Below are 14,225 nucleotides of genomic sequence, written 5' to 3' on the forward strand. Positions count from 1 at the left end.
TTGCCCCTCTCTCATGAGGGAGGAAGGATCCTACCTATCCTGCCTATGGGCTGTTTGTCCCTCTCCCCTGAGGGAGGAAGGATCCCACCTATCCTGCCTATGGGCTGTTTGCACCTCTACCATGAGGGAGGAAGCTACGTAGCATCCACAGCAGGACCACCAGACTCAAAATCAGTTACTTTTCTCAAGCAGTAAGACTGATCAACACCTCTGATAACTAAGCCACCCCTCCACAACTAACAACACCTAGCCACCACCAGCACGGCTTGAAAATTGTCTGTTACAACCACCTGAGGTCAGAGTGACTCCTGTATCGTATATATTTATATTTATTGTGTTTTACATTGTTTTCTTTATCTGAGTTTCTTGTGCTACATCTGATCCGGAATAACAATTATTTCTTTCTCCACTACTCTTATGTATCTTCAAACTTGTATCTGCTGAGTATTTACAACACATACTCTTTCAGAGACACGAGACTGCGGATCTGCCGTGTCAAACCATTTTCTGGAGGAACTCAGTGAGCTGAGCAGCGTCTGTGATGATGGAAGGTGGGGAGGGGATTTGTCTGCGTTTTGTGTCAAAATGCTGACTATCGCAATCTCCTGAACAAGACAATCACATTTTCTCTACCAACAACCCCTACCCACAATGCACGTGCTGATCAACAAAGATACTTTGTGTTTTGAATCAATGACGGGGGGAGGGGAGGGGAAGCTGTGATTCCCCGACCTGTTCCTTTGACAGAATGCCAACTACCCGTTTCTCTAACTCCATACGCCACATCAACAATGGGCTTTCAATGTTTCTTCCACAGGAACAATAATATCTGTGACCGTAGTGAGAGGTTGTCCAGTACGCGACAGTCGGGGTCAGTAAACTTCCAGGGAAATCCTGACCTTCACAGCACAGTTAATGTGGAAATGTGATGATCTGGTGTTTATCTAGACCAGGGCTCTCTGTCCAGTCAGCGGACTGTTAATCGAATTTACTTTACTGTACGAACATTCATTGATGAGTTCAATTAATGCAATAGCTTTGAGCAAGTCTTGTGTACTAAAATTACTGAGTTCTGAGGTGAGGCATCTAACAGTTTGTCTGCTGTCTGTTCCCATGGAAGATGTTCAACAGAAACACAAGGAGACTCTGCGGGCACAAACTGAAACACTGAGAGTGAACACGATCCTGATGAGGGAGAAGGTGCAGGTTTTCCAGCTGGTTGATCGATACGCTGAGCTCACGGTCATTTCTACTGTTCGAGATCGGAGACTGGTGGAACATGAGCTGCTGGCAAGAAGCAGAGACCACGAGGAGTGGAGAGAGAAACATCCCGATGTAGAACTGAAAACAATCCGGATGGAACAGTTGTTCCAGAGCAGCTTTTTACGGAATAAATCAAAATCTGGGAGTACGGCAGCAGTGGCCGGAGTCTCGGGGATCGGGAAAACAACAATGGTACAAAAGATTGCTTATGACTGGGCCACAGGGAAAATATATCAGCAATTCCAGTTTGTCTTCAGTTTCAAATTCCGGGATTTAAACTCCATTAACTGCAGAATAAACCTGAAAGAACTGATTCTGCATCAGTATCCTTACTTTGGGAATATCCTGAGAGAGGTCTGGAAGAACCCAGAGGGATTGCTGTTTATATTTGATGGTTTGGATGAATTCAATGACAAAATAGATTTTTCTGACAGTCGGAGAGACACAGAACCTCGGTCAACATGCACAGATCCTGAAATCAAGTGCAAGGTTTCTGACATTGTGTACAGTTTAATCCAGCACAAGCTGCTCCCAGGGTGTTCAGTGCTGGTGACCACCCGCCCCACTGCGTTACATTTATTGGAAAAGGCAGAGATCAGTGTCTGGGCTGAAATCGTTGGATTTGTTGGTGAGGAATGGAAGGAGTATTTCATCAGGCATTTTGATGATCAGACGGTGGCGGCAGCTGTTTTCAAACACGTGGAGGAGAACGAGATCCTGTACACCATGAGCTACAACCCCTCCTACTGCTGGATCCTCGCTCTGGCACTGGGCCCCTTCTTCACACAAAGAGTCAGGGACACGCAGCGAGTTCCTAAGACCATCACCCAACTATATTCCTACTATATTTACAACATCCTGAAAAACCATGGCCGTGAGATTGAGAACCCCCGTGATGTGTTACTCAGTGTTGGTCAGATGGCCTTCAGAGGAGTGACCCAGAGGAAGATTGTGTTTACAGATGGAGATTTGATCAACAACAATCTTCAGCCTTCCCAGTTGCTGTCCGGGTTCCTTTTGGGGAGGGACGATTCTGCCCAGAGCGTGGTATACACATTTCCACACCTCACCATCCAAGAGTTTGTAGCTGCACTCGCACAATTCCTGAATCCACATCCCAGGGATATCATGAAATTCCTCACTGAAGCCCAGAACACGACCGATGGGCGATTTGAGGTATTCCTCCGTTTTGTTGCTGGCCTCTCCTCCCCAATGACAGCTTGGTGTCTGGAGGAGCTTCTGGGTACATTTCATCATGAAACAACCTGCCGGGTGATTGACTGGGTGAAGGAGGAGGTTAAACGCCAGAGTAGAAACACAGGGAGTGAAGCTGGTAAAAGGAGCCTCCTGAACACATTGCACTACCTGTTTGAGTCTCAGAATCGTGGACTGGCTCAGTCCGCACTGGGATCTGTGGAAACACTTTCATTCAGCAGAATGTCACTGACCCCGTCTGACTACACGGTCTTGTCTCATGTCATCGGACTCTGTGATACAATGAAACGTCTCGTACTGGAGAACTGCCACATTCAGTGCGAAGAGATCCAGCGGCTGGGACCCGGGCTGCACAAGTGCCAGGAGTTGAGGTAACTTGATTAATCTCTCACTCTGAACTGTGAAACAGTTCCAATGCGTTGTTTCAATGTAAAGGCATTTGGGTTTAACTGTGATAAATCAGATTGTGAAGAATTGTGACAATGCCAGGGGATCGGTCAGTAACACCCCAATAATAGAACCACAGAAACATAGAACACTACAGCACAGTACAGGCCCTTCAGTCCTCCATGTTGTGCCGACCCATATAATCCTTAAAAAAGTACTAAACCCACACTACCCCATAACCATTTTTCTTTCATCCATGTGTCTGTCCAAGAGGCTCTTAAATACCCCTAATGTTTTAGCCTCCACCACCATCCCTGCCAAGTCATTCCAGGCACTCACAACCCTCTGTGTAAAAAACAACTTACCCCTGATGTCTCCCCTAAGCTTCCCTCCCTTAATTTTGTACATATGCACTCTAATGTTTGCTACTGGTGCCCTGGGTAACAGGTACTGACTATCCACCCTAGCTATGCCTCTCATATTCTTGTAGATTTCTATCGTCCCATCTCATTCTTCTACGCTCCAAAAAGAAAAGTCCCAGCTCTGCTAACCTTGCTTCATGTGACTTGTTCTCAAAACCAGGCAACATCCTGGTAAATCTCCTCTGCACCCTCTCCATAGCTTCCACAACTTTCGTATAATGAAGTGACCAGAATTGAACACAATACTCTAAGTGCGGTCTCAGCAGTGATTTGTAGCATTGCAACATGACCTCTCTACTCTTCAACTCAATACCCCTGTTATTGAAACCTAGTTTCCCATAGACCGTCTTAACTACCCTGTCAACCTGTGCAGCGACCTTGAGGGATGTATGGATTTGAACCCCAAGGTCCCTTTGTTTATCCACACTCTTAAATGACTGACCATTAATCCTGTACTCAGTTTTCTGGTATGTCCTTCCAAAATGCATCACCTCACTCTTGTCCGGATTGATCTCCATCTGCTATTTTTCTGCCCAACTCTGCAGCCTGTCTATATCCTCTTGTAACCTTCGACAACCTACAGTTTCATCCACAACTCCTCCAATCTCCCTGTCATCCGCAAACTTACACACCCATCCTTCCGCCTCTACATCCAGGTCATTTATAAAAATCACAAATAGCAGGGGTCCCCGGACAGATCCCTGCGGCACTCCACTAGTCACCGACCTCCAGGCAGAATACCTTCCTTCCACGGCTACCCTCTGTTTTCTTTCTTTAAGCCAACTTTTTATCCAAACAGCCAGGGTTCCACTTATTCCATGCCTCATGACTTTCTGGATGAGTCTCTCATGAGAGACCTTGTCAAATGCCTAGCTAAATGCCATGTAGAGCACATCCACTTCCCTACCCTCATCAATTTCTTTTGTTACCTCTTCAAAAAACTCAATCAGGCTCGTGAGGCACGATTTTCCATTCACAAAGCCATGTTGACTATCCATGAGTAGACTGTACTCCAAATGCTCGTAGATCCTATCCTTAAGAGTCCTTTCCAGTAGTTTGCAGACCACCGACGTAAGACTCACCGGTCTATAGTTCCCAGGTTTCTCCCTATTACCTTTTTTACACAAGGGAACTACATTTGCCATTCTCCAGTTCTCCGGCACTTCCCCTGCAGCCAAAGAGGATTCAAAGGTCATAGCGAATGCTCCTGCGATCTCTTCTCTGAATTCCCACAAAAACCTGGGGTGTATCATATCCGGCCCTGGGAATTTATTAATCTTAATATTTTTAAGAAGATCCAGCACTTCTTCTTCCTTAATCTCTACATTGTCCAGCACACAGTCCTGCTCTACTTCGACCTCATCCTGATCAAGATCCTTTTCACTTGTGAATACTGAAGCAAAGTATTCATTTAGGACCTCCCCAACCTCCTCCGCTTCCAGGCACATGTTGCCCTCTTTATCCTTTAGCGGTCCCACCTTCGTTTTCGTCATCCTCCTATTCTTCACCTACACATAGAACGCCTTGGGGTTATCCTAAATCCTACATGCCAAGGCCTTCCCATGCCTCCTTCGAGCTCTCCTAAGTCCTTTCTTTAGTTCTTTCGTGGCTACCCTATATTTCTCATGAGGCCCTCCTACTTCCTGCTTCTTATATCTAACATATGCTACCTTTTTCCTCTTGAGGAGTTGCCTCACATGTTTCGTCAGCCACGGTTCCCTTTTCCTACCATTTTTTCCTTGCCTCCGTGGGGCAAACCTATCCTGAACCCAGCTCAAGTTTCCCTAAACTTCTATCATTTTACTTCTGTGCTTTCCCCTTTAAACATCTGTTTCCAATTTACTCTCGCTAGTTCCTTCCTCATCCCTTCAAAGTTAGCCCTTCCCCAGTTAAGCACTTTACCATTTCGTTTGATGTTGCCCTTTTCCACAGCTATGCTGAAGCTAACGGGGTTGTGGACACTCTCACCATAATGCTCCCCAACCAAGAAGTCTGTCATCTGACCAGGTTCATTACACAGAACTAGATCCAGGATAGCCTCTCTTCTCGTCGGCTGATCCACATACTGTGTCAGGAATCCTTCTTAAACACACTTGAGAAATTCAGCCACATCTATCCCCCTTGCACTCAGGAGGTGCCAGTCAATAAGAGGGATGTTGAAATCACCCAAAACTACTACCCTGTATTTCCTGCACCATTCTAAAATTTGCCTGCTTATCTGCTCCTCGGTGTCCCGAGGGCTATTTGGGGGCCTATAGCCTACTCCCAGCACAGTGATTGATCCCTTACTATTTCTGACTTCCACCTAGACTGACTCCGTGGGCACTCCTTCTGCAGCTTCCTCCCTTTCTATAGCCGTGATACTATCCCTGACCAGCAATGATACTCCCCTACCCTTTTCTACCTCCCATCCTATTCCTTTTAAAAACACCTGAACCCCGGGACCTGCAATGTCTGCAGTGAGATGCTGAAGATGTTCTATAGGTCAGTTGTGGAGAGCGCCCTCTTCTTTGTGGTGGTGTGTTGGGGAGGCAGCATTAAGAAGAGGGACGCCTCACGTCTTAATAAGCTGGTAAGGAAGGCGGGCTCTGTCGTGGGCAAAGTACTGGAGAGGATAACATCGGTAGCTGAGCGAAGGGCGCTGAGTAGGCTACGGTCAATTATGGAAAACCCTGAACATCCTCTACATAGCACCATCCAGAGACAGAGAAGCATTTTCAGCGACAGGTTGCTATCGATGCAATGCTCGTCAGACAGGATGAAGAGGTCAATACTCCCCAATGCCATTAGGCTTTACAATTCAACCGCCAGGAGTAAGATATGTTAAAGTTCCGGGGTTGATTGTATTTAATGTATTTAAGTAAACTACTTAAGAACTTTTTAAAAGCTATTATTAATGCTTTTTGAGAGAGTGATTTAGATGCATATCATATTTTTACTGAGTTAAGTATTGTATGTAATTGGTTTTGCTACAACAAGTGTATGGGACATTGGAAAAAATGTTGAATTTCCCCATGGGGATGAATAAAGTATCTATCTATCTATCTATCTATCATCATCTAATCCTGCTCTTCCTCCAACCAAGTTTCAGTAATGGCCACAACATCGTAGTTTCATGTACTAATCCATGCGCTAAGTTCATTCACCTTGTTCCTAATACCCCTAGCATTGAAATAAACACATTTCAACCCCTTTAGCTGGCTACAATTACGTTCTGTCCCCTGCCTGTCCTTCCTCATCAACTCTGAACTCTTAGCATCATGCCCTTGTCCTTCTACCTTAATCCCTGCACTCACATTCTGATTCCCACCCCCCTGCCAATCTAGTTTAAACCCTCCCGAACAGCTCTATCAAACCTGCCCGCCAGGATATTGGTCCCTCTGGGATTCAAGTGCAACCCGTCCTTTTTGTACAGGTCACATCCGCCCCAAAAGAGGTCCCAATGATCCAGAAATTTGAATCCCTGGCCACTGTTCCAATCCCTCAGCCACACATTTATCCTCCAGCTCATTCTATTCCTATTCTCATTGTCGTGAGGCACAGGCAGTAATTCCGAGATTACTACCTTCGAGGTCTTGCTTTTCAACTTCCTTCCTAACTCCCTGTAGTCTTCTTTGAGGACCTCTTCTCTTTTCCTATTATGTCATTGGTACTAATATGTACCACGACCTCTGACTGTTCTCACGCCCACTGCAGGATATCTTGGACGCGATCAGAAACATCTCGGACCCTGGCACCTGGAGATAAACTACCATCCGAGTTTCTTTCCCGCGTCCGCAGAATCGCCTGTCTAAACCCCTGACTATAGAGTCCCCTATCACTACTGCCTTCCTCTTCCTTTCCTTACCCTTCTGAGCTACAGGGCCAGACTCTGTGCCAGAGGCACGGCCACTGTCGCTTCACCCAGGTAGGCTGCACCCAGGTAGGTAGAGAGGGGTACTCTCTAGTACCTGAATCTTCCCCTTCCCACTCCTGACTGTGACCCACTTGCCTGTCTCCCGTTGCACCGATGTGACCACCTCCATTTAACTCCTCTCTATCGCCTCCTCACTCTCCCTGACCAGACGAAGATCATCGAGCTGCAGCTCCTGTTCCCTTACACTGTCCCTCAGGAGTTGCCTCTCGTTGCACCGGATGCAGATGTGGCCTTCCGGGACGCTGGGGGACTCCAGAACCTCCCACATCTGACACCGACCACAGAAAACTGGCCTCCCACACATACTACCTCCTTTTGCAATCAACAACTGCCTCACCTCGTCCCGTTACTGCCGAAGCCCGTGGAGCCAAAGCCCTTTCACTCCGCTGCCCGCTGGATATGCTTCCTTCTTTTTAAACTGTCTCTCCCCCAAGGAGGGGAGTGCTCTGTGATTCCTTGTGAAGGGCTGTTCGAGACTTCATCAGATCAGTGAACAACTGCCATTGGTTTAATGACAGAAAATCACATGAATGGCCGTGTTTCTCACGGTTTGTGACACATCCATTGACAATGTTCCTTCTCACTGTTACTGACCGAGACTGACTGCCACAGAGCTTTACACCCTCTTCCCGGTGAGGGACAAGAGAGGATTAGCGGATTGTCCCAGCGAGAGAGAAACAAATAGCTGTGTGAGATTGTCCTCCTCCTGCCCTTCCCTGTGTCTGAGTATTACCATCACTCCTCCGGTGTGACTTCGCTCACTGACCCCATGTGGGCATCTCCTCTCCCGATTGCGCGCCTCAGTTCACACTATCCCTCCCGTTCGATTAACGTTTGCGTACCTTCCTCTATTTGTCTTCCTGTGGGTATCTCCGTCCCGTATTCCTTTTTCCTGAGGAGTCTCTCTTCACCATCATCCACTTCCTGCGGTATCTCTCTTCCCCATGCTCCTTCGTCCTGTGGAAGCTCCTTTTCCCAGCTACATTCCTCCTGTGGGGTATCCTTTCCCATCACTTGTCCCCTGGTGGGAGGTTCTTTCGTCAGCTCCCATGGACAATTTCCTATACACAACTCCTAACTGATCCTTCTCTTCCGACCACCTCAAGTCTTCCTCACTGTGGGACTCTCCGGCCCTGCTCCTTACGATGCTCTCATGTCAGTAACACTTTGAACCATCTGGGAATCGGACAGGTTATGTGGAGTTTACAGGGTCACACCGACAGACTAAATTACTGACATTGCGTGAATACCCTGGAGCTGGTCAGTGAGGGACATTGACTGTGATGGGAACTCCGATCAGTGATTTACTAAAGGGTTTAATGTTTCCTGAATTATCCGAGAGAGAGAGTGAAATTTGCTCAGACCCACGGTTTAAATCATTTTGCTGATCAATTTGTCTGTGTTTAGACTTGGGCGGAATGAACTGGGAGATTCAGGAGTGAAACTGTTGTCCGCGTCTCTGAGGAACCCAGAGTGTAAAATACAGAAGCTGTGGTAAGTACCAGATTGTGGGAGATTGTGTTTACAGTCACTGGGCGTCTGACACTGAACATTAATGTGATCAGTAATTGTGTTAGTAATTAACACTGGGGATTTGTACCGTCTCCTATTTCTCTATCTCCTTCGCCCTGGCTTTCTCTTATCTCCAGGCTGGACAAGGTTGGTCTCACAGATTCTGGTGTCGAGGATCTTGTCATTGCTCTCAGTACAAACCGATCACTGACGGAGCTGATCCTGGGATCAAACTCGCTGACAGACCGATCTATCCCTGCTCTCCGCCGCCTGGTTCTGACACTTCCAAATCTGGCGTGCATCTGGTGAGTGTTTGTGTTAACGTTCAATGTGATAACATATCAGCGGATCCGCGGGTTTTCTGGTGATATTTCTGGTGATAACTTGCAGGATGCTAGGAATAAATTTGTCCCGGTGAGGAAGATAAAGAATGGTAGGGTGAAGGAACCATGGGTGACAGACAAGTGAAGTGGAAAATCTAGTCAGGTGGAAGAAGACAGCATACATGAGGTTTGGGAAGCAAGGATCAGATGGGTCTATTGAGGAATATAAGGTAACAAGAAAGGAGCTTAAGAAGGGGATGAGAAGAGCAAGAAGGGGGGCATGAGAAGGCCTTGGCGAGTAAGGTAAACGAAATCCACAAGGCATTATTCAATTATGTGAAGAACAAAAGGATGACAGGAGTGAAGGTAGGACCGATTAGAGATAAAAGTGGGAAGATGTGCCTGGAGGCTGTGGAAGTGAGCGAGCTCCTCAATGAATATTTCGCTTCGGTATTCACCACTGAGAGGGAACTTGATGAGGGTGAGGGCAACATGAGTGATGTTGATGTTCTGAAGCATGTTGATATTAAGGGAGAGGAGGTGTTGGAGTTGTCAAAATACATTAGGACGGATAAGTTCCTGGGGCCTGACGGAACATTCCCCAGGCTACTCCATGAGGCAAGTGAAGAGATTATTGCTGAACCTCTGGCTAGGATCTTTATGTCCTGGTTGTCAACGGGAATGGTACCGGAGGATTGGAGGGATGCGAATGCTGTCCCCTTGTTCAAAAAAGGTAGTAGGGATAGTCCAGGTAATTATAGACCAGTGGGCCTTACGTCTGTGGTGGGAAAGCTGTTGGAAAAGATTCTCAGAGATAGGATCTATGGGAATTTAAAGAATCATGGTCTGATCAGGGTAAGTCTGCATGGCTTTGTGAAGGGCAAATCGTGCCTAACAAGCCTGATAGCGTTCCTTGAGGAAGTGACCAGGCATTCAGATGAGATAATGCAGTGGATGTGACATACATGGATTTTAGTAAGGCATTTGACAAGGTTCCACACGATAGGCTTATTCAGAAAGTCAGAAGGCATGGGATCCAGGGAAGTTTGTCAAGGTGGATTCAGAATTGGCTTGCCTGCAGAAGGCAATGTGTCGTGGTGGAGGGAGTAAATTCAGATTGTAGGGTTGTGACTAGTGGTGTCCCACAAGGATCTGTTCTGGGACCTCTACTTTTTGTGATTTTTATTAACAACCTGGATGTGGGGGTAGAAGGGTGGGTTGACAAGTTTGCAGACGGCACAAAGTTTGGTGGTGTTGTAGATAGTGTAGAAGATTGTCGAAGATTGCAGACAGATATTGATAGGATGCAAAAGTGGGCTGAGAAGTGGGAGATGGAGTTCAACCGGAGAGGTGTGAGCTGGTACACTTTGGAAGGACAAACTCCAAGGCAGAGAACGAAGTAAATTGCGGGATGCTTGGTAGTGTGGAGGAGCAGAGGGATCTGGGGGTAAATGTCCACAGATCCCTGAAAGTTGCCTCACAGGTAGATAGCGTGGTTAAGAAAGCTTATGGGGTGTTAGCTTTCATAAGTCGAGGAATAGAGTTTAAGAAACGCGATGTAATGATGCAGCTCTATAACACTCTAGTTAGGCCACACTTGGAGTACAGTGTCCAGTTCCGGTCGCCTCAGTATAGGAAGGATGTGGAAGCATTGGAAAGGATACAGAGGAGATTTACCAGGATGCTGCCTGGTTTAGAGAGTATGAATTATGATCAGAGATTAAGGGAGCTAGGGCTTTACTGTTTGGAGAGAAGGAGGATGAGAGGGGACATGATAGAGGTGTTCAAGATATTAAGAGTAATAGACACAGTGGGCAGCCAGCGCCTCTTCCCCAGGGCACCACTGCTCAGTACAAGAGGACATGGCTTTAAGGTAAGGGGAGGGAAGTTCAAGGGGGATATTAGAGGAAGAGTTTTCACTCAGAGAGTGGTTGGTGCGTGGAATGCACTGCCTGAGTCAGTGGTGGAGGCAGATGCACTAGTGAAGTTTAAGAGACTACTAGACAGGTATATGGAGGAATTTAAGGTGGGGTGTTATATGGGAGGCAGGGTTTGAGGGTCAGCACAACATTGTAGACCGAACGACCTGTAATGTGCTGTAATATTCTATGTTCTATGTCTGTGAGTCTTGTTGAAACATTAACCCCAGTCCCCTGTCACTGACACTGTTGCGTAATCTGTTTACTTCATCTTTATTCTTTCGTTGGCTTCAGGCTGCGGCACAATCGGTTCAGCGAGACCGGCGAGAAAGAACTGAACTGTGTGCAGGAACCCAGACCCAGATTGGGAGTGATCCTGTGAGCAACCTAGCCCGCGGGATGTGGACATTCCACGGCCTCGCCTTTAACGGCTGTCCTCCCCTTTAATGACCGCGCTTCAGGTTTAACTCCCAACGGTGCTAACAGATCCCGGCTTTAGCCGAGCGCTCTCTGACGTCAGAGGTGATCCCTTAGCCACGTGTCTACATCTCCTGTCCAGGGCTTCTGATTCCGCCGAATGTCCTTGTGCAGGTTATCCAGGGGGATTCTGAGGAATTACACAGACAGGAAGAACCCAGGGCGAGGCTCAATCTGTGACACCATTGTCCCGGGGTGAGATTATCCGGCGGAGAGAATCTCTTTGCTCACTATGCTGAGCCCCGTGGCGGTGTGGTCGATAAAATGATGTAAAATTGACAAAGACCTCATTTGGGACGCTGAGTCGGCAGCGATTTCGGACACTTGGACACTGCCCGGATGTGAGATTTTATAATCATCTGTTCCCAGAGGCAGGGTGACGGTGAGAAACGGGACTGATTATTCAAACTGTCACTCATTGTTGGCGGTCTGTCAATTGTGCGTGACTCTGAATGAATCGGGAGCAGCTTATATATTCCCGCTCTCCTGCAGGTCACAGAATGTTTAGTTTACACTTGTCTTGATGAAATCAATAAACTGCTGTAACGTTCTGTCCTGGTGTCGGACTTGACATTTATTTGAGGAGAACAGTGAATTGAGTTTTCTGCTGCCCTGCGCACCTTGTGCAATGCAACAGCGCTCCAGAGCTCCGTACACAGGCTCAATGGCGTCTCACATCCAGACTCAGGAATGTCGGTCTCACAAACACTGGCACTCAAGATCTTGTCCCCCGTCCACACTCCTGCCCACCCTGCGCTGTCGTCGCTGCTCCTCCCGGACTCTGCTCACTACCCCTCTGGCGATCACTTCGTTCCCCCTCCTGCGCTCTAGTGGCTTGCCCCGCCTGCGCTATCAACGCCTCCCCACACGCGCTGTCCATGCCCCACCCCCTCGCCCGCTGTCCTTGACCCCTGCACCCGTGCCCTCTCCTTCTACACCACTCACGGCTTAAAATGTCCCCTTGCACTGTCTTTGCCCTCCCACGCCCACGCGCTCCACTGCAAACGAGCAAAGACCAGCGAATATCTGAAGTGTGCCCACTAACTTCCCGAATAGGAAAGGGATGAGAGATGAACTCCCAGCAGTAAACACAGGGTGAGGCTCCCCCCGCGCTGTCCCCATCGCACATGACCAGGGTCAGGCACAGGTAGAAGCTCCCACTGCACCGTCACATGACACCCCCACGGGGTCAGACGAGGACTGGAACTCCCTCCACATGATCCCATCACAAAATTACGTCGTCAGGCACAGAGTGAAACCCCGTCCTCATCGTCCCATCACACCCGGTCGGGATCAGACACAGAGTGAAGCTCCCTGCGCACACTTTCATAACAGACTTCTGGGTTCTGATACACTGTGAAGCTCCATCCACAACGTCCCGTCCACACACCCCCGTGGTCGCACAGATTGACGTTCCATCCACACGGTTCAATTACGCCGTTCCGGGCCCAGGCACAGAGAAAGGTCTTAAAGTCAGATATATTAGATAGGTATTAGAGTTAAAAGATATTGCAAAAACAATTTCATCGTGTTCATCTTGGAACTGGGTACAAGGAGCATCCAGCCCCATACCCCCCGATCCCCGCCACAAGCACTCACGAGATAGATTTTAGTAGGGGAGACTGCAGAGACGGAGACAGGGAAGCAGTGAAGATGTTGCACAGACGGGGAGAGGCGTAGGGAAGTGAAGGAATTGCAGACTCAGAGAGGGATGTAAGGAAGGGAGGGGCAACGGAGAGGCCGAGGAACGTAAGGGAAAGAGGATGCACGAAAATCGGGAGGGATGGAGGAGGACAAGGACACTGGCAGAGGCGTACCGGTCTATCTTAGATCTATAGCGGTTTGCAATCTCATTCGAATTCTTGGGTCAAGATTTACTAAAATTTATCTCGTGAGTGCTTGTGGCGGGGGTCGTGGGGTGTGGGGCTGGATGCTCCTTGTACCCCAGTTCCAAGCTGAACACGATGTGGATAATTTGGTAATAACGCGACCCCAGCCCTTCCGATCTCTGTCACCGTTCGTACACCTAACCGGTGCTCATTCGTTCCCGTCCACTCTCACCGACCGGACACCACCCTTTCCCATTCAGTCCCATCGCACGCAGCCCCAGTGTAACCCCACAACTTCCCAGGCCTGACCCCAGCCCTTCCGATCTCTGTCACCGTTCGTACACCTAACCGGTGCTGATTCGTTCCCGTCCACTCTCACCGACCGGACTCCACCCTTTCCCATTCAATCTCATCGCTCGCAGCCCCAGTGTAACCCCACAACTTCCCAGGCCTGACCCCAGCCCTTCCGATCTCTGTCACCGTTGGTACACCTAACCGGTGCTGATTCGTTCCCGTCCACTCTCACCGACCGGACTCCACCCTTTCCCATTCAATCTCATCGCTCGCAGCCCCCGTGTAACCCCACAACTTCCTAGGCCTGACCACAGAACTTCTCAGGCCTGACTGGAACTCTTTGGTTTTAATATTTACAAGGACTTCGGGCATTGCAAGTGTTTGTTGAGATATATGCCAACGGAAATGGTTGTGATCCATCTCCCTCGTTATTGGCATGTTGCTATCAAATCTCCCTCCACATTTGCCCAGCAGATTGTGATCCGATGCCTCATTTTATCCCCAGTGTATGAAGAGAGTAATCCTGGGACATAGATCACTCTGGAGCCCCCTCGACACCCTCCCCCCGGCCGTGTGTCACACACAACTTATTTTATCCCCCAGTTGAGTATTGAGCATCCCAGGACACAGGTCAGACAGAGTGTTAAGTTTCCTTTACATCACCCCTA

At 48.3% G+C, this 14,225-nt stretch overlaps 1 protein-coding gene across 1 annotated transcript in view; it reads left to right on the forward strand.

Moving 5' to 3' along the window:
• The window catches only part of LOC140722887 (NACHT, LRR and PYD domains-containing protein 3-like), a 255,368-nt gene extending 244,004 nt beyond the window's left edge, over window positions 1-11,364 (forward strand). Inside the window, exons 9-12 of the mRNA XM_073037519.1 lie at window positions 1,121-2,849; window positions 8,611-8,697; window positions 8,853-9,020; window positions 11,252-11,364. Coding sequence (XP_072893620.1) covers window positions 1,121-2,849; window positions 8,611-8,697; window positions 8,853-9,020; window positions 11,252-11,339 — 2,072 coding nt within the window. The 3' untranslated portion in view covers window positions 11,340-11,364. The remainder of the gene's footprint in view (window positions 1-1,120; window positions 2,850-8,610; window positions 8,698-8,852; window positions 9,021-11,251) is intronic.
• Window positions 11,365-14,225: the final 2,861 nt, after the last annotated feature.

This window comes from Hemitrygon akajei, unplaced genomic scaffold (genome assembly GCF_048418815.1).
Source record: "Hemitrygon akajei unplaced genomic scaffold, sHemAka1.3 Scf000092, whole genome shotgun sequence".
Taxonomy (NCBI): domain Eukaryota; kingdom Metazoa; phylum Chordata; class Chondrichthyes; order Myliobatiformes; family Dasyatidae; genus Hemitrygon; species Hemitrygon akajei.